The following is a 27629-nucleotide window of genomic DNA, read 5'->3' as shown; positions in this document are numbered from 1 at the left end:
TTCAGGTTTTAAGTACACAAACAGAACGTTCCACGGTGGGAAGGAAAGACTTGTTTCTGAGTCAAGAGAACACATGTGGCCAGAAGACAGAGGCAGGTGCAGGGTGTGACTCATTTTGGTTTCCTCACCTGCAAAGTGGGAACCCAGCATGTGTCAGAAATTCCTGATGCACCAGGATTGTTACCAAAGTCTTTGTCCTTTTTTCACTTAGGACGAGAAATAAATGCCCTTTGTTTTGTACCGCTTAAGCCAACTAGCTGGCTCCAAAGTCAAAACAACCAACCTATGAAAGCTGGAGGGTTGGACTTATTTTTTTTAGAGGCCTGAATGAGGTTGTATCTTCGTGCTGACAGCTGAGAAGCAGGTCAGTCAGGTTCTTGGGTTCTTCTATTACACAAGCAAGATACAGCCAGCTCCACCTAATTTTCTCCGCCACCCTCCTGCCTAGTGGGACATTGTCATACTTAACCTATCGCTTTCTCTAATGCACAGCAGACTCATTTTGGCCAGGACAGCAGTGGTATTTCAGTTCCTGTTTGTAAACACCTCCTAGACCTAAAGGTAAGTGTGTGCTGGGTGCTGTGTTACACAGGATTCCTCCTCTCCCAACCCTGTGTCTGTTTGTCTGACCCTCTCTCTCTTTCATTGATTTCCCAAAGAGAATGAAAGTGGGCTCAACTGTTTGATAAACAGTCTGGGAGGTAGCTACAAAGACCATTGTAAAGACAGGTAGTTATTTCATTAAATAACTACCTTCCAAATGAGTATATGCATTGTTAAGTGAGTTAACTTTAAGAATTATTGCCGGGTTTACTAGATAATGAAACCAACTGAAGAGCTAAAATAAAAACCTTCCTTCAACATTTGTGACTCCAAGTAAGAGTTTCCTTAGATCACTTCTTAGTAAAAACATTTTAAGTGGAGATTCCAGCATGAATGTAAATTGAATATTTAGATGTCAGTTATGCATTTTAGGTTTCAAGGTTGTTGTGAAAGTATTAGAATATGATAGTTTTAAAAAGCAATCTCCTAATATAATGAATTACATTCCCAAAGACTTTCTTTAAAAAATTTGGCAAAATGTGTGTATATAATACTGAGCATGATATGTGCACATGTCCACCACTCACTGGAAAGCTAAGGCTACGTCAGTTTTACAGAAGACGCCCCATGGAACAAACATAGTTTCTCAAAATTAATCTTGCTTTACTGTTCACCCACTTTCTATTAGATCCATAGAGGCTGTTTCTACAGACTGTGAAACTGGACAGAAGGCTGGAAAGCATGTGTTTGGGAATTTGGGTCCAGAATATTTCTTTCAGAGACAAGTCTGTCTTTCTAAGCATGACATTCTTTCACCTAATTATTTCAGTATTGAAGCTTATGACTAACAACGCCCAAGTTAGCTGGGCGTGTGACATTCTCTATATTTTTATTGGATTTATGCATACCTCTCAGACTTTTAGTTAGAATGATGTTTACAAACTTTTGACAAAAATAATTTGCGGGGGCTGGGAGGAAAGCCACAGTTATCTTTTTAAAAATAGATTTTATTGATTATGCTATTACGGTTGTCCCATTTTCCCTTTTTCCCACTCTGCCCTGCACACTCCTTCCCACCCACATTCCCCTCCTTTAATTCATGTCCATGGGCTGCACATATAATTTCTTTGGCTCCTACATTTCCTGTACTATTCTTAACTTCCCCCTATCTATTTTCTACCTACCATTTATGCTACTCATTCTCTGTACCTTCCCCCCGCTTCCTCCCACTCCCCTGCTGATAACCCTCCATGTGATCGTCATTTCTGTGGTTCTGTTTCTGTTCTAGTTGTTTGCTTAGTTTTTTTTTTTGAGCAAATAAAAGTAAAATAGTATGTCTATGATTCTCAGGTACAGTCCTACTTTAAGGTTAGTGGTCTCCTCACCCCTTCAAAACCCTCATAAAAGAAGCATTTATAGAGTGATAATTCCCTACATTCTCATTTATTGTGGCTCTTTCATTTAAGGAAAGGAAAACACTGCCCAAGATTGGAAAAGCCACTCATAGTAACACTCAAGGTCTGCCTCAGACATGGGCTACATGTCAGACTGAGTTTCCTATGACAAAGACAAACAAAACCTGTCTGTCTTACTTTGTGGTCTGAAATCTAAAACAAGAAGTGATCAAAAGCAACTAAGAGAGAATTAGCACAGTATACTCTTTAGTTGTTTCACTGCAGGAACATGTATATTATCCCCTCGGTGTACCTACCTGAAGTAATGTTTTTATTTAAACCTTCTGGTTTTGATGGAGTTCAGAATGACTAGCATTTCTCTTCCCTTGCATGGGCTGATTTTCCTGACACAAAGAGATATTTTCTTGTTTTTAAAGCTTGGTAAAAAACAAGTATGACACAGTTAGAACATGGAAGCTGGGCAGAATAATCATGCATTTAAGGAAAAGCAAAATTATGTACAGAGATTGTGGATTTGCCTCCCACAAGGGCCAGTTTTTTTTCTCTCTCTCTCACCACCTTCTGTAGCCCTCCATACAAAAGTAGTAATGTGAAACTGCTTTTTAGTACCAACACCAGAAAAAGGGAGAAAACAGTGTTCATTTTTTTCTGTGTAAAGGAATTATTTAAAAAAATCAGTGAAACTCACACTCTCTGAAAGTATAGTTTGAAAGTTATTAAATACTAGAAATAATACAAACATTTCAATATATACAGAAGTATTTAGAATCTGTGCTTAAGCTATCACAAAGTGGATGGACATTCTTTTTTTCTGTTCCCTTTATAATAATTCTAATCTAGGTTGTTTTTCAAGTTTGTAATGATCTCAGATTTGCTCCTATGTTACACCCTCAAAGTTTCTGTTGGGAGTTTCCATTGATGGGCAAGAAAAGGCAGAGAACAGGAGTGGGGGGAATGATATTACCTGGTTGGTTGTTCTGATTTTCTTTCCCAGTACAATTTCACTTTTCTCTTTCATTTTGCCTGTTTCCCTCTATACTGCATCTGGTTGACTGATGAACTTGGGCACACACCAACACGCCATCCATCGATTCACCCTAACTTAGTTTACATAACAGTTCACAATATAGTTTAAGAATCTGATCTCTGGAGGTAGAGACGAGATGAGAAGAAAGTGCAAAGAGAGAGGATATATTGTTATTTCACTGCCCTCTGGAGCTTCTCTACCACCTCCATCAGCCTTTGCTGTTTATAATGTGCTTTATTCAATTCAGAATGGGATTGGACTTAACTAAAATTGCTTACTCTTTGCTCCAGCAAAACTCCAGAACAAAGGTGTGGAATAGCTAATGGTTTCAAGACCTGGCTTCTTCTATCCTTTTAAGATGAAGGGACCTATGGAAGAGGTGTAACACGGCTCTCTTACAAGCCTGGGAACAGAAGCAAAGTTATCCTTGTTGCCACACCCAGACAGCAGGAATAAGTCTATGTTCACAACTGTATTAATTTAGGAATAAAATGCAAATAGTATTCATAGCATTCTGTCTCATCCCTCTCTGCCCCTTCTTTATAGGGTGTAACAGGATGTTTGGCTCATTTGGGATATTAATACCTCAGGTTTTCATGTTACAATCAAAAACTAGGTGAAGGGTAGAAAGATCCCTTTGGTGGTTCCATGTTACAGGCAAAGGGAAACAGGGACAACAAAACTCACTTTGTTGACTCTTGATAAGCAGGCTCTCATTATGGGAAGGGAACGAAAGCTCAAAGCCATGTTTCTCCTGTAACATTACGAGAAAGGTAGAAGAACAGCCAAGGGACGTTTTCTTACCCTCTGGTGACCACTTCATTAGAAAGAGAAAATAACCAGAAAGCTTAGGTAGAGGAAAACCAGATGAAGCTGCATAGTAATGATAAGACGGGTGACCAAGTACAATTCATAAACTAATCAGATCACTGGCAGTAGATAATGACAAAGGCTATAATGTTTGCCACAAAACTGACAGAGTTCACAGGAGAAGGGTGCTTCTGAGAAGGTCCATGTGAGTATTTTTCAATGAAATGGAACTGCGTTTTAGATGTGCTAGGTGAGGCATCTGTTTAATGAAATGTGGGTCCTGGAGAAATCAGTTGTGTTTTGTTCACGTTAATCTGTAAACTACACCATAAAGGTCTTCATCTAGAATCCACAGAGACAATTGTTAAAATATATTAAATTAGGATAAAATTGTATTTAGTGCAATTGTGTTTGAGAGTTACTTAAGGTAGAACACCCAATTTTTCCAGTGTTTAAAAAATGAGGTTATAAATTGCTATAATTAAAATAGAAAAATAATAAAATTTGTAGTTGTGCTAAGACAAGGCTGATGGGAAAAGTTCTAAACAGCAGTTGAGTACTAAATTCCATATTCTTTTGTAATTTTTATTATATAGATGAGTATTTATTGGCTTTATATATAGGTTTAAAGCTAACTCTATTTCTCTAGTTGCATGTTTCTAGATAATGTGTTTATTAGGTTAATTTTTATGCCCCATTTAGTCATCTGTAAAATAGGATTAATAATCCCTTCCTCAGTATTTGATTATTTTTAGTAAGGATTGAATGAGAAAACCTGCAGAACATCTCATATAATAAATGCTTAATAGTAGTAATATGTTTTCCAGTTATGTTAACAATTTTTAGAACCTAAATTAATTTTTCTTGGTTATACCAAAAGGGCTCATTAAATATAAATAAATAGCATTATCAAAAATCCAAACACGTATGTAACCCATACCAGGTCAAGAAACAGAGTAGGGTGGACACAGAGAAGCCCTTCCCATACCTACCCAACTGATACTGTCTCCAGCCTCCCCATGAGTGACCACTTTCCCGACAGCTAACATTCTAGGTTTGTTTGTACCTGTTTTTGAACTTTATTTATATGGAATCACCAGAACAACTGGTATTTTAAGTTTGGCATTATAATTGTGATGATCACCTATATTTCTGAATGTAGTTGTCATTTGTTAATGTCTACATATTAATCTTACACAATTTATTAACCAGTCTGTTACTGCCAGGTGTTTATATTGGAGACACTCATAAATAATGCTCCTGTGAATGTTCTCATACATCTGAACCTCAGTTTCTTCATCTGCAAAATGGGGGTGACAAGCTATTCTTTTGGTCTTAAGGGATCACTGTGATGGTCATGTGAGATGCTACTGTAAACTCTGTCAAGTGTAAGACACTCAAAAAATATTATGTTTTAATAATAAGGAATGGAAGTTAATGTTTGCTAACTGCTTATTTTAGGCCAGATATTGTTCAGAATAATTCTACTTAAATCATTTCATTCAGTCTTCAGAACAACAGTGTGAAATCAATATAGTTATCGTGATGATGATAAAACAATGGCTGGTTATGCTCATTGTTTTTCATAGGTTATTTGTAAAAGAAGCCAGGATTTTAATATACCTGTAATTTCAAAACCATTTCCCCCATATCCTGCTATCTGCTGAATTAGTAGCACTTCATAGTAGCGTAGAAGACACTTAACAAGAAAAATGATGTGCCTGGATTGGAGGTCAGGACTATGGTTCAAATCCCAACTCTGCTACTGTCTAGCTAGGTAATTTAGATCACTCTAAACCAGATGCTTCATTAATGCAGTAAGGAAATATAAGTAAAGAGTATCCTAAAATCTAAAAGTCTTTCTGAATGAAGGGCATCATGAGAAGTATTTTGAAAAATGAATATTAATTCAAATTCAAATAACTCAAATTAGGTATAAAATTTTTTCAAGTTGGTTCACTGCTTCACTTTAAAGTGGTACATTTACTGTATATTCAGTAACACAATTTTCATAATATTCAAAATTACATCTTTATAAATAACATGTTTTCCTTAAATAAGTTGAAGGAATCAGCCAGCTCTACATCTACATGCACTATATTTACAATATTTAAAAAAATTACTTAGTTTATACACACACACACACAAACAATATTTGAAATAGTGGAATAGTGGTGTCTGGCCTGAAAAAGTTTTTGCATGTAATTTTCTTAAAGGAAGAAAAAATATTTTATGGAATACAGAACTCGGTTATTCTAATATTAGTACATAATTCAAAGAAAACAAATTTTTGGAATTAAGAGTATGGTATTATTATCTCAGCATTATGTTTCTAGATTTTATCACCTTAAAAGTGTAGATCTTTGTTTAATAATTCAAATGCTTGTTATTTTCCTCCAGATTTCCCTGAATAACACCAATACCAAAGAAAGCTATAATGTTGACCTCAACACAACTCCTGTTGATTCCCACCTTGTTTAGTGTTCTATTTGCCATGGGAAATGAAGGTCTGGAAGCAAACACAACAAAAAACATTGCAGAAGACTTAAGAAATACAGCGAAAGAACGTGTTCCTTTCACAAGTCAAGCAGATTTCAACTTAGATAAAGAAATGAAAGAAACCTCCAATCACAACACAAGTAATTCCTCTCGTATGGATCCATCAAATGCAAGTCCTGAAACAACAGATTCCGACGGTAATTTGACCACAGACTTTTCCTGGAGTCCAAGAACCACGCCCCTCGTTTCCGAAAACTCTCCCTCGAGCTACAGCGTTGTTCCTAAATTGCTTCAGAACTCATCAGTAACAGATGAAATTCCTCTGTCCCTCTCAGAGCCTCCCAATACCACGTCTGCGGTGCCTTCAGAAAAGTTCCCTTGGTCTTTGGCCAATGACACCGTGAAAACTGACAATGGTTCCATTACAGTCAGCATCCTCCCTTCAGTACCAGCTACCACATCGGCGAATTCCAGGACAACAGAGCCAGACGCCTGGCTCAGCACGACCGGTGACAGCATAGCAGCGTTCACCCCCTACCAGGAAATGACTCTACAGCCTACCTTAAACTTTACCAATAATTCAAAAATCTTTCCAAACACATCAGACCCCCAAGAAGGTAAATATAAACACACTTAACTTTCCTTTGGTATGAAATAATCTCCAAGTAAATCATAGGGGTTACAACTGGGGAATGTGTCATACTAGAAAAATGAAGAAAACTACAATAGCATAGGTCGCTCTCACTTTTAGGGGTCACCATGATATAGCCATTGGAAATAGGGAAGGAACTTTAGAACTTAGGTCAGCATGTGCTGGCCATTACTGTAGGGAAACATGAGGAGACAGCGGGACAAAATGAGAAGTGGGTCAGGCTGACAAGAAATAGAAACTGAGGTGGTGATACAGTTTAGGGATACTGTCTAATGATTTCCACTGAATTTTAGAAAGACTACTTGAAATTTCATATGCTTTTAGGAATACTGTACAAATGAACTGTAAAAATATATGTCTGTTGGTTTTGAAACCTGATGTAAGTACACTTATAAGTTATCTGATACCTATTGCAATCACAGGAAAATAAAACACTGATTTTTTTTAAAGTACATAAACTCAATGAAAGGAAATCCCCCCTAATTTTTACTTTAGTACTTAATGAACACCATAAAATGTAGTTTACCTCTATCACAAAAAAATTGTACATGGGGATATTTTTATCTTTCATTTTTATGGATTACATCAAGCTTTAAAACCTAAGCTGAGGAAGATCTCTAATATTTAATGAAAATTCATTGCTTTATTTTTTTCAGGTCTAACCATGTTTCTATTTCCTTGAACCCTAAAAAAAATACTCTTTTTTTGACTACAAACTCACCAATTTTCAATACAACTTATTTACAGATTATATTGATGCAAACACAAAACCATATATATAAGCTCTTATTGGAAAATTGTTGCAGGTATACAGGAAGGGTTTTAGATTCTGAAATCTAGGCTTTCCAATAGCTCTGCAACCAATATATTGTGTGTGTGTGAGTGTGTGTGTGTGTGTATATATATATATATTTAACATTTTTGTTGTTGTTCAAGTACAGTTTTCTGCCTTTTCCCCTCCCCCCTCCCTCCTACCCCAGCCCTTACAACTTCCCTCCTCTCTTTCCAATCCCCCTTGTTATTGTCCATGTGTCCTTTATCATTGTTCCTGCAAACGCTTCACCCATTTCCCCCATTGTCCCCTCCCACCTTCCCTCTGGTCACTGTCAGCCTGTTCTCAATTTCAGTATCTGTGGTTATATTTTGCTTGCTTGTTTGTTTTTCACTTTAGCTGTAATTTTAACATATTTACTCCATTTAAACATGCTCTAATATTCCACCAGAAGTATTTTTAAAAAATACTGTCTTTTGTCTCTCTAAACTCCAAATACATATTGAGAACACTGAGCACTTACTCCTGCCATTGATCTTTAATTTAAAAAAATGCTAACTTTGCTTCACTTTTATTTTAGTAATAATTTTGCTGTTAACTTTCTTGTGTGAAGTTTAATGATTTTTTTAAAAAAATAGGGCTTCATATAGAATCAGAGATTATCTAAGATCTCTTACCTACTTAATTAGTCAGCTTCTCAAATTAACAAAATCTCATTAAAAGTAAAATATACTAAATATGAGTTCAGGGAGCAGTAAGTAGTTTATTGATGATGGTCTTCAACTACTGACTTGGTAAAGGGGATGACAGAGTGAAATCGTGGGTTCTCTTAGGCTCAGACCTACACATTTGTTCCCTGTGTGCAAGGCATGGACAACACCTGGCTTCGGTCATTTGTTCTCCTTCAAAGTATCCTTATCAGGACAAACTGCTTTTTTCTGATTGCCTTTTTACTTGGAGCTTTGTGGATTCATTTTCCATTATGCACTTACTCCTATTAGCTTTTTACTTGCAAATTATCATAGAAACAAGCTCAAAGTTCATTTCGCCACTAAAGTTCATCAGAGATTCAGAGTTGATTAAAAACAATATAGCTTTCAACACAGAAGTTATGTCCTAATGGAACACACACATGACATTTCAGTAGTATCAGTGTTGATAAGTAGTGAGATGCTGTTATAAAACTAGAACTTGGTTTTATCAAGAAACATATTTTGCCAGTATATCCCAAGTACTCAGTACTTGATAAAACACATACAACATCACCCTTATCTAATAAATAAATACATATAAAATATTGTTAAACATTCTTTGTGGTATGTAGGAAGTCCACAGGCATGTATGGATGTGTGTGTATCTACACACACACACACACACACACACACACACACACCTGTTCTTTGAACAATTATTTTTATTTCTTGTTTGTAAACTATTTTTTCTTTTTTTTCTTTAGAGAATAGAAATACAGGAGTGGTATTTGGGGCCATTTTAGGTGCTATTTTGGGCGCTTCGTTGCTTACCCTTGTTGGCTACTTATTGTGTGGAAAAAAGAAGACAAGTTCATTTTCCCACCGGCGACTTTATGATGATAGAAACGAACCAGGTAAAAACAACTTTCAGGACTTCCTCTTCCCACAGTGGTTTTAAGCGTTGACTGCTATTGGTCACTATATTGTCTAGAGAGGTTCAGAGATTCACATGACAGGAACAGACAAAAGATTTACTCTGATCTACTCTCTGGTTCTCAAGTAACATAAACAAAATAATTTTGAACCTGTGAGAAAAAATTTTTAAATATTTGAAACTGTTGCTCATTGCATCACAGTTGGTTTTAAATAATAATCCCTGAACCTAAAATACATGTGTAAAATTGGAAGATAATGTTATGGTCTTGAGAAAAATATGGCCAGTTTTGTTAGCATTGCTGGATTTTTTTTATTAGCAGTAATTTGAGCAAAGACATATGCTAATGAGAAGCTCTTCACAAGTTTTACAGATACAGTAGACCTATACTAAGTATTTTATTGAATCGCTTAAACATGATTTCTACAGAGTTGCATATTTGGTTATATAAAGTCACAAGGCACAATTTACCTTAGTTCAGGATTTTCCCATTCACATGATAAAAAAGAACCATAATGTCTATGGATAAAATAATGTGACTGCTAACAATTAAGCACTGAGTTTGGTCTCAACAATTCAACGTTTAGAACACAAATGAAATCAGTTCAAATGCTTGACTTATCCCTTTGTTTACTGGTTTCCACAAGGGACTCTTGCTATCATAAAAAAAAAAGTTACATGACCCTGGTGTGGTCCATGGGTGAGTCCTGTTGATTTTTGGTAACTTGAGACCATGACTGACATACACTCTTTTCTGGAACCAAATCCACTACTTGTAAATTTAACTGAATTCTGTCTGGGTTTCTAGCAATCCATGTAAAGTAAAAAATGGAATTTTTCAAAATTAAACAATAGGATTTCTAACAACAAACAGTTTTAGTTTGTTTTTGACTTTCAGAATATTTTTCTTTATCTATAATCACATACAAAAGCTCAGTGTATTAAATTAATATAATTTAAGATGTGATTGAAACAAAAGAAAACAACTCATTTACACCATCTACTTTACTCCTTCAAGACAGACTAGGGACACTTCTCCCAAATCCCTATAGTTCTTGGGAGACCAGTTTGTAAAGAGATGGCTCAAGAAAATGATAGGATGTGAACAACGAACAATACTCAATGAACAATTAGATTAATAATCTACTTAGTAATTAGTCACTGCTTTAGTATTTAAACGTATCTCCTGCATGCCAAGTTTTCTTTGAATATAAGTTCAAGCTCATTAAGGAAATAATGATTGATTGATTCTTGAAAAAGAAAAAAAATTCTTTATCATTTGTCGTGAAACAGGGGTATCTACCATCAGGACATACAAGCTTTTACAAAGAGCTTTCTTCCATCTCCACATTTAATGGCTCAACCATGTGAAGTCACTTGGTAGAATAATGACACTGTTTTTAAATTAATTCTCTACACTTTTAAAAAATTATTTTTACACCAGAAATAAAAATTTTAAATATCAATTGACAAGGCCTGAAATCACAAGATTCAAGTAGTAAGACATTTGTTTACTTCTTTACACAAAATATTGCTGTGTACACTTTTGTTGTGATTTCTCCCTTAGTTCCTTTAGATTTGGTGCACCAGTGGGGAAATTTTCAAAATCCAACTGTTTTTTTAGTATTAAAAAGAAATGTGGTTTAAAAATATCTATTTATTTACAATTTCAAAACTAGGATCTACAAAGCCCATATAAAGGGTAGACGTACTTACTGATATAGAATGATTCCTAAGGTGTGGCAGATACCTGAGTGTGTATGCATCTTTCATACTGTCACCATAAAACACTTTTTTTGGTTACTTTTTTAGTTCTGCGATTAGACAATGCACCGGAACCTTATGATGTGAGTTTTGGGAATGCTACTTATTACAACCAAACTGTGAATGATTCATCCATGCCAGCAGGTCGAGAAAATGCACGTGATGGCATTCCTATGGATGACATACCTCCACTCCGTACCTCAATGTAAAACTAAGGGGAAAAGGCTTCAGATGGCAAGTGTTTACCTACATCCTGGACTTTGCACCAACCCGTCTTCCCAAAGCTGAAATGAGATCACTGTCATGTGGCTTGTGCCAAGAAGAACTATAAAAACCTGAGACTAGGAGCAGAAAAAGAAAGAGAGGAGAAATCATCCAAGAGGTTCCCTTTCTTGCCTGTAGTGAAGCATCTGTTGAGTATCCTTAATTTTTATTTTGGTCTACTTTTTTCTATAAAAAATCCATAAAAAGTGTTTATGGATTCAGGTAAGACCAAAAGATTTCACCTCGACTACCCTGCTTGATAATTTAATTTCAAAAATCTTTCAATGAAAATGAAGAACCCAAGCTACATTTTTACTATGTTTTTCTTTTTGGACAAAAATCAATGGATGGACTCTTGACTGCTTCCCCTATAATCCTAAAGTCATGCATCACTATTAACATTTTGTTGAAGGAACATTGGAAGCTAGAAAGACAGTATGGCACAGAATTTCTCCTTCTGGGAAATTTAGGTGAAAGGAGTGAGAGACCTACCTTTTAGTACAGTTTACTTTTCTGCCTCAGCACATATATGGTCAGTCCCTTGAGTTGCCAAGTTGACAATGACTTTGCACTCAACAGGGCTATGTTAGAAAAGGGGCCCTAACTAGGAAAGTAACTGCTTTTCTTCAAAGGAGGGCGTATTCGAACCTGTCTGATTTACTCTAGGCCTCAATTAACTGGATACTTTAAAAATTCAGTGAGGAACATGGTAACAAAAGTTAGCCAAAATCATGTACCTGTATATAATTTTTACAGTTTTAGGATGTTACTTAGGGACAGAATTTAATATGTATTTGATATTACCGATCAATTGTATGTGGAATAGATTCTGCATCTGTAAATATATGAAGAATAAGGTAAAAACAGATAACTGGAAATGTTAAGAAAACAAAAATGTTTCTGACCATCAGTTTCAAGAGAGAATATTCAAGAAGCTCAGCTTGGATTTTAATGTATTTCAGTTTGTTTTTAATTACCATTTGCTTTGGCAGGAAAAAAATAAGCATTAGTACAGGAAGGTCCCAGGCTTTAGGGATTAGAGGATTAGATCAGGAGATAAATTCCCAAAGAATCAATGAATGTGTGAAAAGGGCAACCAAAGCAAGAGACTCCATTGAATTGATTCATGGTGTGTGTGTCCGTGCAAGTGTGTGTATGAAGAAACACAGCAACAGCCTCAGAGAATGAGGGATAGGAAGCAAGTAATGGAAGAACATACTTACCCCATATTGCCATAAAAATAGCAAAGAAGACTGTTCCTCCATTATCGAACAAGTATGTCACCTTAATGGAAAACAAACAAAACTATGAGTCACGATGTCGGTTAAAACAATCCAGTGACTGTGGTTTGCATTTTGGTCCCGTATTTTTTTTCCAATGGAATCACATTATTTTATAGTTTGTAAATACAAGGTATGAGATCATTTCAGGGATCCTGCGACTGTTTCATGCGATTGTCTCATGGGGAGAGACAAAGGGTCAGCATTTCCCCCTTTTCTTCTCTCTTCCTTGTTATTCCCTTTGAGCTCCACCTTCATTTCTGCTTGGAAACCTTTCTAGCACCTCGAGGAAGTAGTTGTGTGGGACACAGGAAGTCAAGCTACTGAGTGAACTGTAAGAAGTCAGCTTTTCAGTTGAAGATACCCAGTTGTACTTCTTGTTAGCAAAACATACAGGACTGGAGGAGTTGCAAAATGCAGACTTCCAATGGCATGATATCACAGTGCCGTCCCTACTCTCTGATGTCTCAGAATTGACCATGGCCCCAGACAGGCTATAAGAGGCAATGAATTTCATCTTAAGTTGTTTTTCAGAAGTTTCCTAAATCACTGACATGTAGGATATAGTACAAGTGTTTTTGAATCAGACATTACCTGAAGTTTTATAAAGAACAATGTACAGTTATATGATGTTACTGAATACATTTTCAGGGTTGCAAGAATTGTTTGATTTTAATAAAGTGTAAATGCAATTTACCTTTGTTTCTTTTCATTTGCATAATGCCCTCACTGTATTTATAAGTTAGTGAGAGAGATTAAATGCATACAGTCAAAACAGTATATGTCTGGTGGTCAAATACACACCATCACCACTATAGAGAAAAGAGGGACACTAACCTCACCAGAGAGAGGAGATGGTTAGGGACAAAACAAAAGAACATCATTATAAGGGGAATGGGAGTAAAATGCATTCTTCTTTGCTCAGTCTACAGTTCAGAGGTTGCTCAATGAGAGCAGTAAATGGGCATTTTAACTATAACCCCTGGATCATGCTGCAAACAATATGCTGAAACAGATAAAGGCAGGATGTATTTTCCTGTATCATAGCATCACTGAAAATATCACTATACAAAAGATGTACTCATTTTGATGGTTTGTGGATGGGTGCAAGATGTCCTATGTGGCTCTAAACTTCTACTATTATTAAGGCTTGAAATTTCTAAAAATGTTGTAAAAATTGGCTTTCATAACAATCATCAGTAGGTCATCAGTATATATTATGTACTGAAGAGAAAAAGACTGTAAAGAAATTCTCCTACAGAGCTTATAAAATTACACCCAGTGGGGGACCCAGCTTTTTTGTTTGCAGAGGCATCCCACAGAGACACCTGCTGCCACCACCCACTGAACAGCTGTCTGCTTTCCTCCAGAAGTGACCTACTGCAGGGAATGGCTTCTTAGAGTGTTCCAACAGAGACTTTGCAACGGGGACTAAAAAGGTACTAAGAAATAGTGGCTTTTGCCTGCTCCAGAAGCAGGCATGCTTTTAAAGAAGTGGTAAATAAAAAGCCACATGATTCACAACAGTGGGGTTGCAAGGGCATGATTGGTCATAGTTCATGCAAGATTTTCTTTGAAAAAGCTTCTCATTGTTTTCTTGATGTTTGTTCACGCATCTCAGCTATTTTTTAACTCAGCACATTAAAACATTATTTTTTTAGAAATACATCTATGAGATACAGCATGGTATATGTGAAATATTCATATAATGTGAGTCATAATGGTCCCTAAACATACTATTTTCTACCAAGAAAAGGAGGAATGAGGATTCTGCATGACGACAAAAGCCCCTGGTTTTGGACAGTGTCTTTGCTTTATCACTTGGCCAGATGTGGGTGTTTCTTATATGGATGCTTAGTGTTCAGATAATGCCAGTGTGGTTCCTTAAATATGTTTGAGTGAAAGCAGAAGTAACATATGTATGGATTTGTTGGTGTCCCTAAGGCAGTCAGTCATGTCTTTGAAATGCATGGGCTGGGAGAGCGACGTGTATATACACCTAAAAACTCCAATGCATTTGACTTTTACAAAAACTGTGGAGGAAATGCTTCCTAAGATGAGACATCTATGTGCACATTGGACATCTTTCAAAACTAAGTGTATGTCAGAAATGAAATTATAAACAAAACAGACTTTTTTTATGCCATGCCTTCAAGATATAATTCAGAAACTAATTTTATCAAGTTTGGTCTTGCAATAGAATATTAACTGTCTCTTGACTTTATACCTAGCATTGTCAAAATGAAATGTATAGAGACTTCTACTTCTGACCAAGATGGAATAGCAGTGGCTAATTTTACCCCCCATTCTGGAAACAACCAAAGAATGCACAAAATATATAAGGAACAGATTTCAAGATAGTGAATGTTAGGCAATGAGTGCTGATGACCCTGGAGAGGTGGAAAACAGAGGGAGTGAGTATTACGACTGCCTCAGGTTACTACACTGAAAGAGTTGGTAGTGTGCAGAGAGGGGCCATCCAGACAGTGCCCAGTGAACATGTATGTGAGGAAGCTACCTGAGGAAAGAAACATCTGAGAGGATCAGAGGTAACAGTGTCGGGAGCTTGGAGACAGAAATAGTGCCTATTCCCACGGCCAGACTGGAGGCTCACATTATACCGAGTGCATTGAGTAGAGCACACAGAAAGATCTTGTGTTTATTGGGGATGTGGTGTTAGATAGAGCACTGCTGTGAACCCATGTCACAGATTTTAAAATCAAGACCCCAAAAGATGAAATTATTTTCAGCTAACTAAAGTACAATGAGAATAGTTAAACTTAAAAAGATTGACCATCCTAAGGGGTAGTAACTACATAGAAAACTGGAATTCTCAAACACTGTTGGCAAAAATGTAAAATGGTACGCACACTTTGGAAAATAGTTTGACAGCTTTTAGAGAGTCGAATCTCCACCTATCATATAATCCAGCTACTTTACTCCTAAGTATTTACCCAAGAGAAACAGTAGTACTTATCTATAGGAAGATTTGTAGATGAATGTTCATAGAATCTTTATTTACAATGGTAGTAACTTGAAACAATCCCAAAACCCATTAATAGATGAATGGATAAACCCACTCTGGTATGGCCATATAATATAATTCTACTCAGCAGTGAAGAGGAATAATCTGCTGATAAATGTTACAGCAAGGATGACTCTCCAAATGACTATGCTGTGTGAAAGAAGTTGGAAAAAAATCACACCCTCTAGGATTCCATCTACATAAAAGTCTAGAGAACACAAACTTGACTATAATGACAGAAAGCAGTTGGTTGCCTGAGTACCGTGGTGGAGTTGGGAGGGTGGGAGGCAGGGATGACAGATCAGAGTCGGTGAAGAAACTTGGAAGTTATGGATATGTTCATTATCTTGATTGTGGTAGTGGTTTCACTGGTGTACACGTATAACCAAAATGTACCAATTTATACACCACAAATATGTACATTTTATTATATGTTAATTATAATTTATTAACAGTGTGTTATAAATAAACAATAACAATTGTGAAGTTTAGTTTCTCAAATTTGTATGCACGTTAGAATCACATGGGAGGTTTTAAATATACTGATGTCTAAGTTTCAAATCCAAAGATTTCTATTTAATTGCTCTGGGATTATTTGAGTTTCAGGAGTTTTAAAAAACCTTCAGGTGATTCTAATCAGCAGCAATCTGAGAACTTTTGGTATGTCACTTTATTTTTTTTTCTGTAAAATTAGAAGTACTTTAATTTCATAAGTCTTCATGGAAGATTTAAATGTAATCATTACCAGTAAAAATAATCATCATTTCCTAAAAAGAATCTAGACATCATTCCAAGAAAAACTTTGAATCTATAACAGCAGTAATCAATGTATAAAAACAAAGGAAGACAACAATGTTCAAATAAAAATATACACATTTTGTACTCCAAAAATATACGCAGATGTACTCCATTGCCATGGAGTGACATCTTATCCCACTGTAAATGATATGGATTGTGAAAACCCTTCAGAACATTTAACTTGGGTAAAAAGCAATTTAATGAAGTCTTGTTTACTCCCTGGAGCTCAAGAAGGAGAACGTGAGGGTCCACACTCACCTTGGCATAGATACAGCTGTCATTGAGTCTCTGTAGTGAGCAGTTCTTGTCACACAGAGGGCACATGAAGACTTCGGTAGCCTTGCAAATTTCTTGGCTTGAGAAATCAAAGAAGAAAAAAAGAAAGCATAAACTTTCATGTTTAGGAAGGTGCTTAGCTCCTACGATCAAGCCTGTGGGAACCAGCAAGACAGAGAAGAACAGACAAAAAGGAAATAATGGGGCATGGTATCCAGGTAAGGAAGAACTTAAGACTGTGGCTCCAACTTGAATCTTTTTAAATTTCATATACATTTATTGAGAGAGAGAGAGAGAGAGAGAGAGAGAGAGAGAGAGAGAGAGAGAGAGAGAAGGAGAGACAGGAGAAGCATTGATGTGAGAGAAAAATATCCATCAGATGCCTCCTGCATGTGACCCAGCTGGGGACCAAACACGCATCTTAGGTATGTGACCTGACTGGAAACTGAACCCGCAACCTTTGGGTGTATAGGATAACCAATCAAGCCACATGGGCCAGGGTTCTAACTTGAATTTTTAGGGTATTTGTGATACAGAGCTTCTTGTTAGCTTCTTTGTTTTGAGAAGTCTCTATCTAGACAATGTAATGACCATAGGGCATATTTTACACTTGGGAGACATTGGTGGGGTTTTGTTACAGAGACACTTTTACACCCAAGGGAGTTTTAACCAAGTTCACAGGCTTGGAAGTGGTTAACTGGTATCACAGCTCACTATTCTGATTTCTCAAATTTATTACCCTTCCCCACTGAATCTCACTGTCTTAGAATCAGCAAGATAAATAGATTCCATAATTCACACAACTTCATAATCCCCACTGCAATAAATCAATGCATCATGTCCACTAGTGTAGAGTAAATGGAGGCAGTCCGGTTCACTTTTTGTCTGGGTAACTAAGGAAAGCAGTTTTCCTATAACCTTGAATGGGCCTGATGAGTAGTGTTCTCCTAGCCTTGAGACTGTGCCCGATAAATGGTCCCCACAACATGAAGTGGGCTCACATGCTCAGAATCATGCTATGTTATATAATTTTTTGGCTTGAGGCCGGCTTTGTCTGTCTCTAGTACTTGAACAAGTAGGAGCTTCTCACTAGAGAGACATGCAGCTTGTAGCATGCATGGCTCACCCACCTGTGAATAAAGGCATATCACGCATCCTCATGGAACCAAGCATTTTCTCCTGTCTCCCTGAGTCTAGAGTGGACCCGCCAGGCCTTGATCAGCTGCAAGGCTATCGGAAGTTTGAGGAGCATGTCCATTGGAAATTTGAGGGAGTTGATTCTCCTTTCCCTTTCCTTCCCTTTTGTTGCCTTCCCTTTCTTCTCCTTTCCCTTATTTTTTTTGTTGTGCTTTGACACATAGTGTCATGCTGACATGACATAGATTTTATTTACTGAAATATATATTATATTCTGTATTAGAATGCAACTTTACGATATCTCTCTTCAGTTTTACACCACTACCTTTTAAAACATCTCAGCATACATTATAGATGACTTTGTGAAAGGAGTAGGGCATCGGTAGAAACTTCTCAAAAGGCTCACAGCCTGAGAGTTTCCAGCAACTTGTTTTATCTGTCACACATGGTTCTTCCCCACTGAGTATCACCTGAGTAACTTGTTTTTAAGTAAATCTACTCTGGAAATGTTGAAAGTAATTTCAAGGCTTTTGAAAATATGCCTGAAAATAAAAGTTTAATTGATGGTATTTGTAGTGAGAATTGCAATTTTCCAAAATGTCTGCACTCAAATGAAGCAAAAACAGATTCATGTGCATGTCAAGTGCTGGATGTGTGTATTCTCAAGCCATAGTAGGAGTAAATAGTAAGGAAGAATACTACATAGTCATGCAGTGCTTTGCAGTGAGCAAAGATGAGTTCATGCTCATGAAATTCAGTCCTCACTGTAATCTCCTGCAATGGGAGTTATCCCCACAACACAGAGCAAACTGGTATTTCATCTAAGTGAGTTGCTCGAGATCACATAGCTAACAGTAGATACTTTAGGGAACTGAATTTAGTTTTTTCTTATTCTGGGTCCAGTTCTCCATCAACTATAATATATCTAAAAGAATGGTACATTTGTTTTATATTTTAAAAAAAGCTTTCTTACCAAAAACTAACTTATTAGTGATGATGATGTAATGGGTCCTACACACACTATCATCTTCCCACTTTCACACACACCCTATTTCTAGTAAACAGGATGTCCATATGAAGTAGAAGAAACAGGCAAAACACACAATTTAAAGGCCCCAGAGAAAGAGAGAATTATATCTTCTCTTAGTAATACTACTAATTTATACAAACAAGAAGAAATAACACACCCCTTGAAGGAAATTTTGATTGAAATGGTACTGCTCTCATAATCCCTTGTGTTTTGAGAATGACACAATGCATCTCATATTGAAATCTCATACTAACAAGGTATAATAAAATCACTTTATACTATACCATCTTCCTCATTTTCCAAATGGTCAAACAAAACAGCAAGTCTACAATCCCAGCTATCAGACTGAATCCTATTTTTAATTCCAGAATCATTAAACTCATTCTCTATAATTTTATCAAAGTGTAGCTTAATACGTAATGAAAATATTAAACAATTTTTGACAATGTATTTTTTTAGCCTGAAATAAGGGATTTGAGGCCATCAGAACTTTCTTGTTTTTACTGCACCACTAGAGGGAGAAAGAGAGCCCAGCATGAGTGTTTTCTTAATTTCTTTTGCTGAGGCAGATAATATAAACCACGACTTCAACTGTGGCTTTCTTTTCTTTTGCCTCTAATGTCAGATATACATAGTAAGGGCTGAATCAAATAAAATAATAATTACAACCACTTCAGATAATGGGTGGAGAGAGAGATTTGTCCATTTGGGCGTGGATGTCTGGACCCACTCCAGGGTCTCGAGGCTTTCTGTGACAAGGCACAGAATAAGACGCTTGGTGATGTCTGTTTGGGGGAATTGTGAAAATGTTTAAGTAGATTTAAAAGAAGGTAGTATAGAAGCACGAGTAAAGCATGGGTTTTAGAAGCAGATATAAGCACCAGGGAAAAGCAAATCAAATCATGAGATATTAACTCATACCTGTTAAGATTGCTATTATCGAGAAGACAAAAAGACAAAGAATGACAAGTGTTGGCAAGAATGAAGAGAATTTGGAACACTTGTATGTTGTTGGTGAAATGGTACAACCACTATGGGAAACAATATGGACTTTTCTCAAAACATTAAAAAATAAAACTACCATATAATTCAATAATCCCATTTCTGGGTATCTATCTAATAGAACTGAAATCAGGATCTTGGAGAGATATCTACACTCCCATATTCATTGTAGCATTATTCACAATAGCCAAAATATGGAAATAACCCAAATATCCATCAATAAGTAAATGGATAAAAAATGTTGTATAAACATACAGTGAAATATTATTCAGCCTTAAAAAGGAGGAAGTCCTGCCATATGCAACAGTGTAGCTGAACAGGATGGAGGATATTACATGAAGTGAAACAAACCAGTAGCAGGACAAATGCTGCATGATCCCATTCACATTAGGCATCTAAACCAGTCAAACTCGTGGGAACAGAGCAGAATGTAGTTTGCCAGGGTTAGGGGAAAGGGAAATGGGAGCTACTGTTCAAGAGGTATAAAGTTTCAGTTATGCAAGATAAGTAAGTTCTAACAATCTGCTCTCCAATGTTGTGCCTATAGTTAACAATACTGTAGTGTTCACTTAAACATTTTTAAAGACCGTAGATCTCATATTGTGTTCTTATCACAATTTTAAAAATATATTAGATTGAGATTTGACACTTAGCTGACCATTTACTAGAAATATTACCCTGACCAAGCCCTTACCTCTCTGAGGACCAGTTTCTTTATCTCTAGCTGGAGATGATATCTGTTTGTGATATTATATAAGGGGTACTGATAACGCACCTGCCATATCACAGAGCGTTAATAACCCTCCTTGCTAAGGATGTTGTGAGCAGAGGGTCTAGAAGTCCTTTAAGACCCAACTGCTTTTGGAAGGAGTTCAATTTCTTGGTGAATTTTAATGCCAAAGAAGAAAGGATGGATTAGAAAGTTGGGATTTCTGTTCTTTGCTCTAAACCTGAAACCCAGGGCCTGACAAGCAGGCCATACCTACCTGCTTGGTCATTTTCATATTACTAGGATATATCCTCTCCCAGGCATAAATATGACCACATTTGATTACATAAGACCAGTGAACATATGTAAATATATACATGTACATATACATAGAAAAAATAATCTACAACTTGATGGTTTTATAATTCTACAGTTAACTGCAGGGAAATTAAGAAATATGGCTTTAACTTATCTGAACAAAGCCAGTGGAAACATAATAAATACAACCTAATCCTCAGCTTTTCAAAATTTTGTTTCTTTACAAGAAACAAAAAGAGCTTAGAAGTATACTGAAACAAAGCAACACAAAAGAAAAGCTCTGTGTTCTCCACCAGCCCACCATGATAACACCTACAAGTTCACGTCTGACACCTTGAATGGAAGATTTCGGCTCACAAAATTTTGAAAGATATTCAGTGAAGCTTAACTTGATTTAGAATAGAAAGTCTGACAAGTTCTTAATTATAACATGACAGAAGTAGCAGAAATACAATACCATAAAGCACTGAAGTAAAGAGTTTGCTAACGCCTTTTGAAACACTCCTTGTATTGAAGGTTAGAGGATACCAATATCATACAAAAGGAGCCTAATTTGCTCCACTGGTACATATGTCAATAGGAACAGCAAATCGATTCCTTTCATTGTCTTTTGTTCATTTCCAGCTTTGTAGGGGTGGAGGGGGAGTCTACACCACATGGTAAAACCTTGTGAATATGTACCCATGGAACCAAGATAAACAGCAGCTAACTGTCTAAGAATCATTTCTTGTCTGTGTTAATCCATTTTACTTATTTTATTTTTTTAATTTATTTATTTTTAGAGAGGGGGGAAGGTAGGGAGAAAGAGAGGGGAAGAAATATTGATGTGCAAGAGATAAACTGATTGGTTGCATCTTGCACACTCCCAATGGGGGATCTGAACTGAGACCTTAGTTCTCATGAAGCGTGCTTCCCTGGGTGGAGCAGGCTGATGCTTCAGTCGAACCCAGGTGCCTTTCTCTTTGGCTTCCTTTTATTTCTGCTCTTTTTTCCTTCACATGTTTCAGGAAGCTATCTCGGCTCTTAGAATGCTTAATATGCTCAATTTGTACATTAATTCTCTTGGCAAGAATCTTGCCCTTAACTTGTTTGTTTACAACAATGCCCACTGCATGCTGGGTGTCATTGTAGACTCTTCCAGTTTTGCCACAGTAACATTTGTGGGGCATTCCTTTCTGAACAGTGCCCATTCTCTTGATAGCTACAATATCACCTTTCTTGTGGATTCGCATGTATGTAGCCAAAGGAACAACTCCATGTTTTCTAAAAGGCCTAGAGAACATATAATGGGTATCTCTCCTCTTTCCCTTTGTGTTAGTCATTTTGGCAAATTACTGGAAGATGGTGGTTCCAGCTGAAAAGAAGCTCATTACTTGTCTTTTATAGTTAGCATTTTCATAAGGTTTTTGCCCAGAGGAAAGACCAACAGTTTTCAATAAGCCTGTTAGTAGCTTACCTTACTTGACTTGCATTCATTGTAAATATCCCATAGAAAAAAACACACAAGCCAACCAGTGCGGCGGGAATCAGCATTCCAGTATACCATCCCAGCCAAGCAAAGTACAGCCCAATCTTCTCACCAAAATACAGCCTGCATAAGAAAGCAAACTGTTAGCTTAAGGCCACATAAGTCACACTACAAATGCTGATGTCACACCTAGTCAGAATTTCAGACAGACGCCTGAGGCTACCAGCTCAGTCCCTTGGCACCTCCATCTGGATTATCTTAACATTCATGGTTGTTAATACTTCTAATAATGGTGACATTGATTGTCTTTAAACTTGTCCTTTTAGGAACAATTTTATAAAACGTGTTTATTTCTGTGTCAACTTTCTTAATGTTGTTCATAAAGCTTTTCACCAATTAATTCTTGCATCTCTCCAGCCTCCTAGGAGAGTCCCTTTTTTTGTTCTCCACACGTAGCTGTGCTACACCATATCGCTTTTGCATGACTTAGAAAAAGGGCTCCTCTCTAGGTGGGTGGGGACAGCAGATCTGATATCAGTCTCCATATGCGCGACTGCCCAGACACCTGTACACCGGACACAATCTGCACAATCATGCCACATCTTCCTCAACAAAGTTCAACCCTGCAGTTCCTGGAACACGTGATTCTTGGTTCATGCTTTGAAATATTACATTCCACTTTCTTCCTGTGTCTGGCTTACATTTATCTGTCACTTTTTATCACTTCTCCAGGAAGCCTTTCCTGACTTCCATTCCAACCATTGGTTAGATGTCCTGTCCTCACCCAAGTTTCAGTGCCTAAATTCACTGCAGTTACCAGGCACTCCTCTGTTAACCCTCCTGTCCCATGGCTGCAGCTGCTGGGGAGGGGACCGCGCCTTACCAGCTCTCACCACAGGAAGTTAACAAATGAAGCGAAGGGAATTGAATGTATTTTATTTCTCTTCAGCTGATAAATACAGTCTACATGGAAATGGCAGGAGAATAAGGTGGTTGTAAAGACTAAATCGCCTTTTCTTCACCAAGTCTACTGTAAATATTATCTGTCACACTGTTTATACAGCTCAGGTATAAAATGATAACTTCTTGAATTCTCTACTACTGTTCAGTTTCCATTTCCTAAAAATGCTCACTCAACACACAGTTTGGCCCAACAATAGTTTTAAAGATCGGTGTTTTATAGTTCAATTGGGAATCCTTGCCAATCCCTTGGCAGGGATTCTTGCTGGGAAGAAAATTGTCTTGTTATTTTTTCCTTAACAAGACTTCTTTTTCTGAAAGTTATTCTCTTGCTACTTTATTTTCTATATTATTTGTGTAAATGCTACCAGGTGTAGACAAAAAGTCACCTTCCATTAAGTGCCATTTATCTAACGTTTTTTCATTTATTTCTCCTAGGAAACACGCATCACCAGTCTATTCATTTTTTTATACAATGATAAGGTTCTACTTTTAAACAGAAGATTATTTTAATAACAGGTACTGCATCAAAGGCTTTGTGCCTTTAAACAAGTGTTCTTCTGAAGGCTGGAGTTGTTTTGTTTCAGCGCATATTAATATGTCAGATTATCTTTACAACAATTATAGAAAACTACACATATAGACCCCTTCCACAGAGAGTATTATACTGAGATTTTAAATTACTCACTGTTAAAGGTTAAGTAAGAGGAATAACACTATTACCAGAGAGGAATACAATCACCTGAGTTACATCAGATTTCTGATCTGCTTCAGGAGAGGAAAGAGACAGTTTTGGGCAAGGAAGGTGACGGAAATCCCTTGACCAGAGCAGTGTTATTCCCAATCTTCTAGGCCATCTAGTGATTCCTTAAACATATCTCAAATCCACGACAGGGCCGGGAAGAATTCAGGGCTGCTATTGGTGTCACTCCCCTCACACTTCACCCATGGCCATTCCATTTTTATATTTTTTATATTGTTTCCCCATGCGACATGTCATTTGATGATAGGATTCGGCTGCAGAAATAACCTCAACCATAAATAAACACATGATAAATTCAACAGTTTTTAGAGAGAAGTGTTTTATTAATTTTTAAATCTTTTGGAGAGAAGTATTTTATATTAAAATCTTTCTGATGCCCATGGTGAAACCTTTTGAAAAATGCCACACAACTCTTCTGTTAACTGGGTTTTGTAGCTGACAATATCTAAAATGTGCTCTTTTCAGATGCAAACATTTTTTATTCAAATATTTCGAATCAAATAGATACTCACTAAATCTTTGTTGAAAGATAAGTATATACATAGATGCTTTGTTGGTCATTTTTCTTTTTGCTCTCGGATCCTTTTTCTGCTTTTCCTTGTTTTGATATGTTTTCATTGGAAAGTAGATTACACAGGTTCCTTTATGAATTGCTCCAGGTTAAGTGGGGCCAGGAGGTACTTGGAGACTCAGAGGAGAAAGGAAGGAAGGAAAGGAGAATCCAGGATCTTTTCTCCTGTCTTGGTTGTCCTCAGGACAGCCATGGCTTATCCATAGCTTTACTCCCTACATTTTCACATCTTTGTAGGTAGCCCAATCACAAATTTCATAGTCCAGGTATCGGGCACTGAAATATACTTTATTCCATTTTCCTTTCAGCCTAGGATAGTTCGCAATTTTCTGCTGTTAATCTTGGGTTGTCTCATTATTCCTGTTTGATTTCTCACCTTTCCCATCCCCTGTCCAATCAGTTTCCTAAATTAAGTCCCTTTTATTGAAAAGGTTCAGAATGGGACTTCCGGCAAGATGGAGGAATAGATGGACGCACCGTACCTCCTCGCACAACCAAGAACAGAACAACAATAATTTACAACAATGATTTGCAGTCATAATATCAGAACTGTCAGAGGATTTATCTAAATGGAAGTCGGACAGCCAAGATGTTGAAGTAGACCCGTACATCCAGACTGGTAGGGGACGACGAGCCGAGCAGGCGCGGGGCTGGCGTGGGTCGCAGGTGCGCGTAGGTCGGGGGAAATTTGGCGCAAAATCGGCGCCAGCAATCCGGAGCGCAAGAGCACAGCGGTGCAGCGGTGATCCCTGAGTACGCAAGCAGCGGCTGGCAGACCCAGTGGGGCAGCGATTGTGGACCAGGGCAGAGCTCACGGCCCAGAAGCCCAGGGAAGTGTCTGACTCCAGGAGAACGGAACGGTTGCCATTGATCCCTCCTGTCCCCGCTCCCGCCCCTGCCCCCACATATAACGTCACAATCTAGTGACTGGGGTGCCCAGCCCTGGTGAACACCTAAGGCTCCACCCCACACCATAACAAGAGCAACCAGACCGGAGAAAAAATAAATAAATAAATAAAATAATAGGAGAGACAGGGAAAGACATATGTTTCCAGCAGAACAGATCAGTCCCCCAAGACTCATCCTTTGAGTGACCAAGAAATAGCCAATCTATCAGATGCACAGTTCAAAACACTGGTGATCAGGAAGCTCACGGAACTGGTTGATTTTGGATGCAAATTACATGAAAAAATGCAGATTACCATAAAAGAGATGCAGGAAGATATACGGAGGAGAGCCAATAGTGAAAGGAAGGAATCTGAGTCTCAAAACAATACAGTGGACCAGAAGGAAGATAGAATCAACCAAGCAGGAAAGCATGATGAAATAAGAATTCAAAAAATCAAAGAAAAGCTTAAGACCATCGAGGACACCTTTAAACGTTCCAACATTCGAATTATAGGGGTACCAGAAGGGGAGGACCAACAAGTGGAAAACTTATTTGAACAAATAATAAAGGAGAACTTCCCCAAACTGGCAAAGGGAACAGTCTTCCAAGAAATCCAAGGAGCACAGAGAGCCCCAAAGAAGTTGGACCCAAGAAGAAACACACCAAGGCACATCATAATTACATTAGCCAAGGTAAAAACGAAGGAGAGAATCCTAGAAGCAGCAAGAGATAAGGGGACAGTAACCTACAAAGGAGTTCCCATCAGACTGTCAGCTGATTTCTCCAAAGAGACCTTACAGGCAAGAAGGGGCTGGAAAGAAATATTCCAAGTCATGAAAGACAAGGACCTACATCCCAGATTGCTCTATCCAGCAAAGCTCTCATTTAGAATGGAAGAGAAGATAAAGTGCTTTTCAGATAAGGTCAAGTTAAAGGAGTTCATCATCACCAAGCCCTTACTTTATGAAATGCTAAAGGGACTTATCTAAGAAAAGAAGATAAAGAAAAGACATGTATAGTAAAAGGACAGCAAACTCACAATTATTAACAACCACACCTAAAGCAAAACCAGAAGAAACTAAGTAAACAACTAGAATAGGAACAGAACCACAGAAATGGAGGGCACATGGGGGGCTAGCAGTAGGGGTGGGAGGAGGAGAGAGGGGGAAAAGGTATAGAGAATAAGTAGCATAGAATGTACGTTGAAAATAGATAGGGGGAGGGCAAGAATAGTACGGGAAATGTAGAAGCTAAAGAACTCTAAGTATGACACATGGACATGGACTAAAGGGGGGGAACGTGGGTGGGAGAGGGGGTACAGGGTGCAGGGGAGTGAAGGGGTAAATGGGACAACTGTAATAGCATAATCAATAAAATATATTTAAAAAAAGATTACAGTCAGGCCTAATGAAGGCAGCCTTGCCAGGGCATCTTCTAGGGAAGCAGCAGATTTCTCCTCACAAATCAAGTGAGGAATGACCAAAAAATTTTTCAAGCCAACAGAAGGCAAAAAACAAAAACATGAGTTGCAGCCATACAACAGAAAACTCCAAAATAATCATGGCTAAAGCAAGATAATATTTTTCTCTCACTTAGAATAATACTGGAGATATGGCAGCCTTGCAGTATTGTCAGGTACCTAGGCCCCTATCTTTCTTCTTTGCCATTTTTAGTTTGTGGTTTCTAGTCTCAGAATTGCCTCAGGGTCCAATATAGACACTACCTTCTTGTATCTAGGAGTAAGATGGCAGAATAAAAGAACACATTTTTTTTATATTAAGGGGATTTCCAGAAGTTCCATACAATACTTCTACTAATATCTTAGTAGCCAGTATGTACTCAATTGTTCAGATCTAGATATAAGAAAAGTTGGAGCCCTGGCTGGCATAGCTCAGTGGATTGAGCGCAGGCTGCAAACCAAAGTGTCGCAGGTTCAATTCCCAGCCAGGGTGCATGCCTGGGTTGCAGGCCGTGACACCCCAGCAACTGCACATTGATGTTTCTCTCTCTCTATCTATCTCCCTCCCTTCC

At 37.5% G+C, this 27629-nt stretch overlaps 2 protein-coding genes across 10 annotated transcripts in view; one reads left to right on the top strand and one right to left on the bottom strand.

Annotated features, from left to right (window-relative positions):
* ANO3 (anoctamin 3) overlaps positions 1-27629 on the bottom strand; it is a 304038-nt gene that overhangs the window by 49171 nt on the left and 227238 nt on the right. For all 9 annotated transcript variants that reach the window (XM_036029156.1, XM_036029157.1, XM_036029155.1 and 6 more), the window contains 3 exons: positions 22404-22538; positions 16734-16830; positions 12596-12656 (listed from right to left, as the gene is read on the bottom strand). In XM_036029156.1, the coding sequence (XP_035885049.1) occupies positions 12596-12656; positions 16734-16830; positions 22404-22538 (293 nt within the window). The remainder of the gene's footprint in view (positions 1-12595; positions 12657-16733; positions 16831-22403; positions 22539-27629) is intronic.
* Positions 152-12358, top strand: MUC15 (mucin 15, cell surface associated). The gene is made up of 4 exons (XM_028516289.2): positions 152-561; positions 6196-6911; positions 9175-9324; positions 11157-12358. The coding sequence occupies exons 2-4, from the start codon at positions 6233-6235 to the stop codon at positions 11315-11317; spliced, it is 990 nt and encodes a 329-aa protein (XP_028372090.1). The 5' UTR covers positions 152-561; positions 6196-6232; the 3' UTR covers positions 11318-12358.

The sequence above is a fragment of the Phyllostomus discolor genome, chromosome 6 (genome assembly GCF_004126475.2).
Source record: "Phyllostomus discolor isolate MPI-MPIP mPhyDis1 chromosome 6, mPhyDis1.pri.v3, whole genome shotgun sequence".
Classification (NCBI taxonomy): domain Eukaryota; kingdom Metazoa; phylum Chordata; class Mammalia; order Chiroptera; family Phyllostomidae; genus Phyllostomus; species Phyllostomus discolor.
Note: the sequence above shows the minus strand (reverse complement) of the source record. Positions and strands in the feature narration are given on the sequence as shown.

What these genes read in the sequence shown, in the direction of transcription:
- MUC15 (XM_028516289.2), top strand. Translation starts at nt 6,233, where the DNA reads ATGTTGACCTCAACACAACTCCTGTTGATTCCCACCTTGTTTAGTGTT. An exon ending in CACATCAGACCCCCAAGAAG is followed by an intron (nt 6,912 to 9,174) that starts GTAAATATAAAC and finishes TTTTTTCTTTAG; the next exon opens with AGAATAGAAATACAGGAGTG. An exon ending in TGATGATAGAAACGAACCAG is followed by an intron (nt 9,325 to 11,156) that starts GTAAAAACAACT and finishes TTACTTTTTTAG; the next exon opens with TTCTGCGATTAGACAATGCA.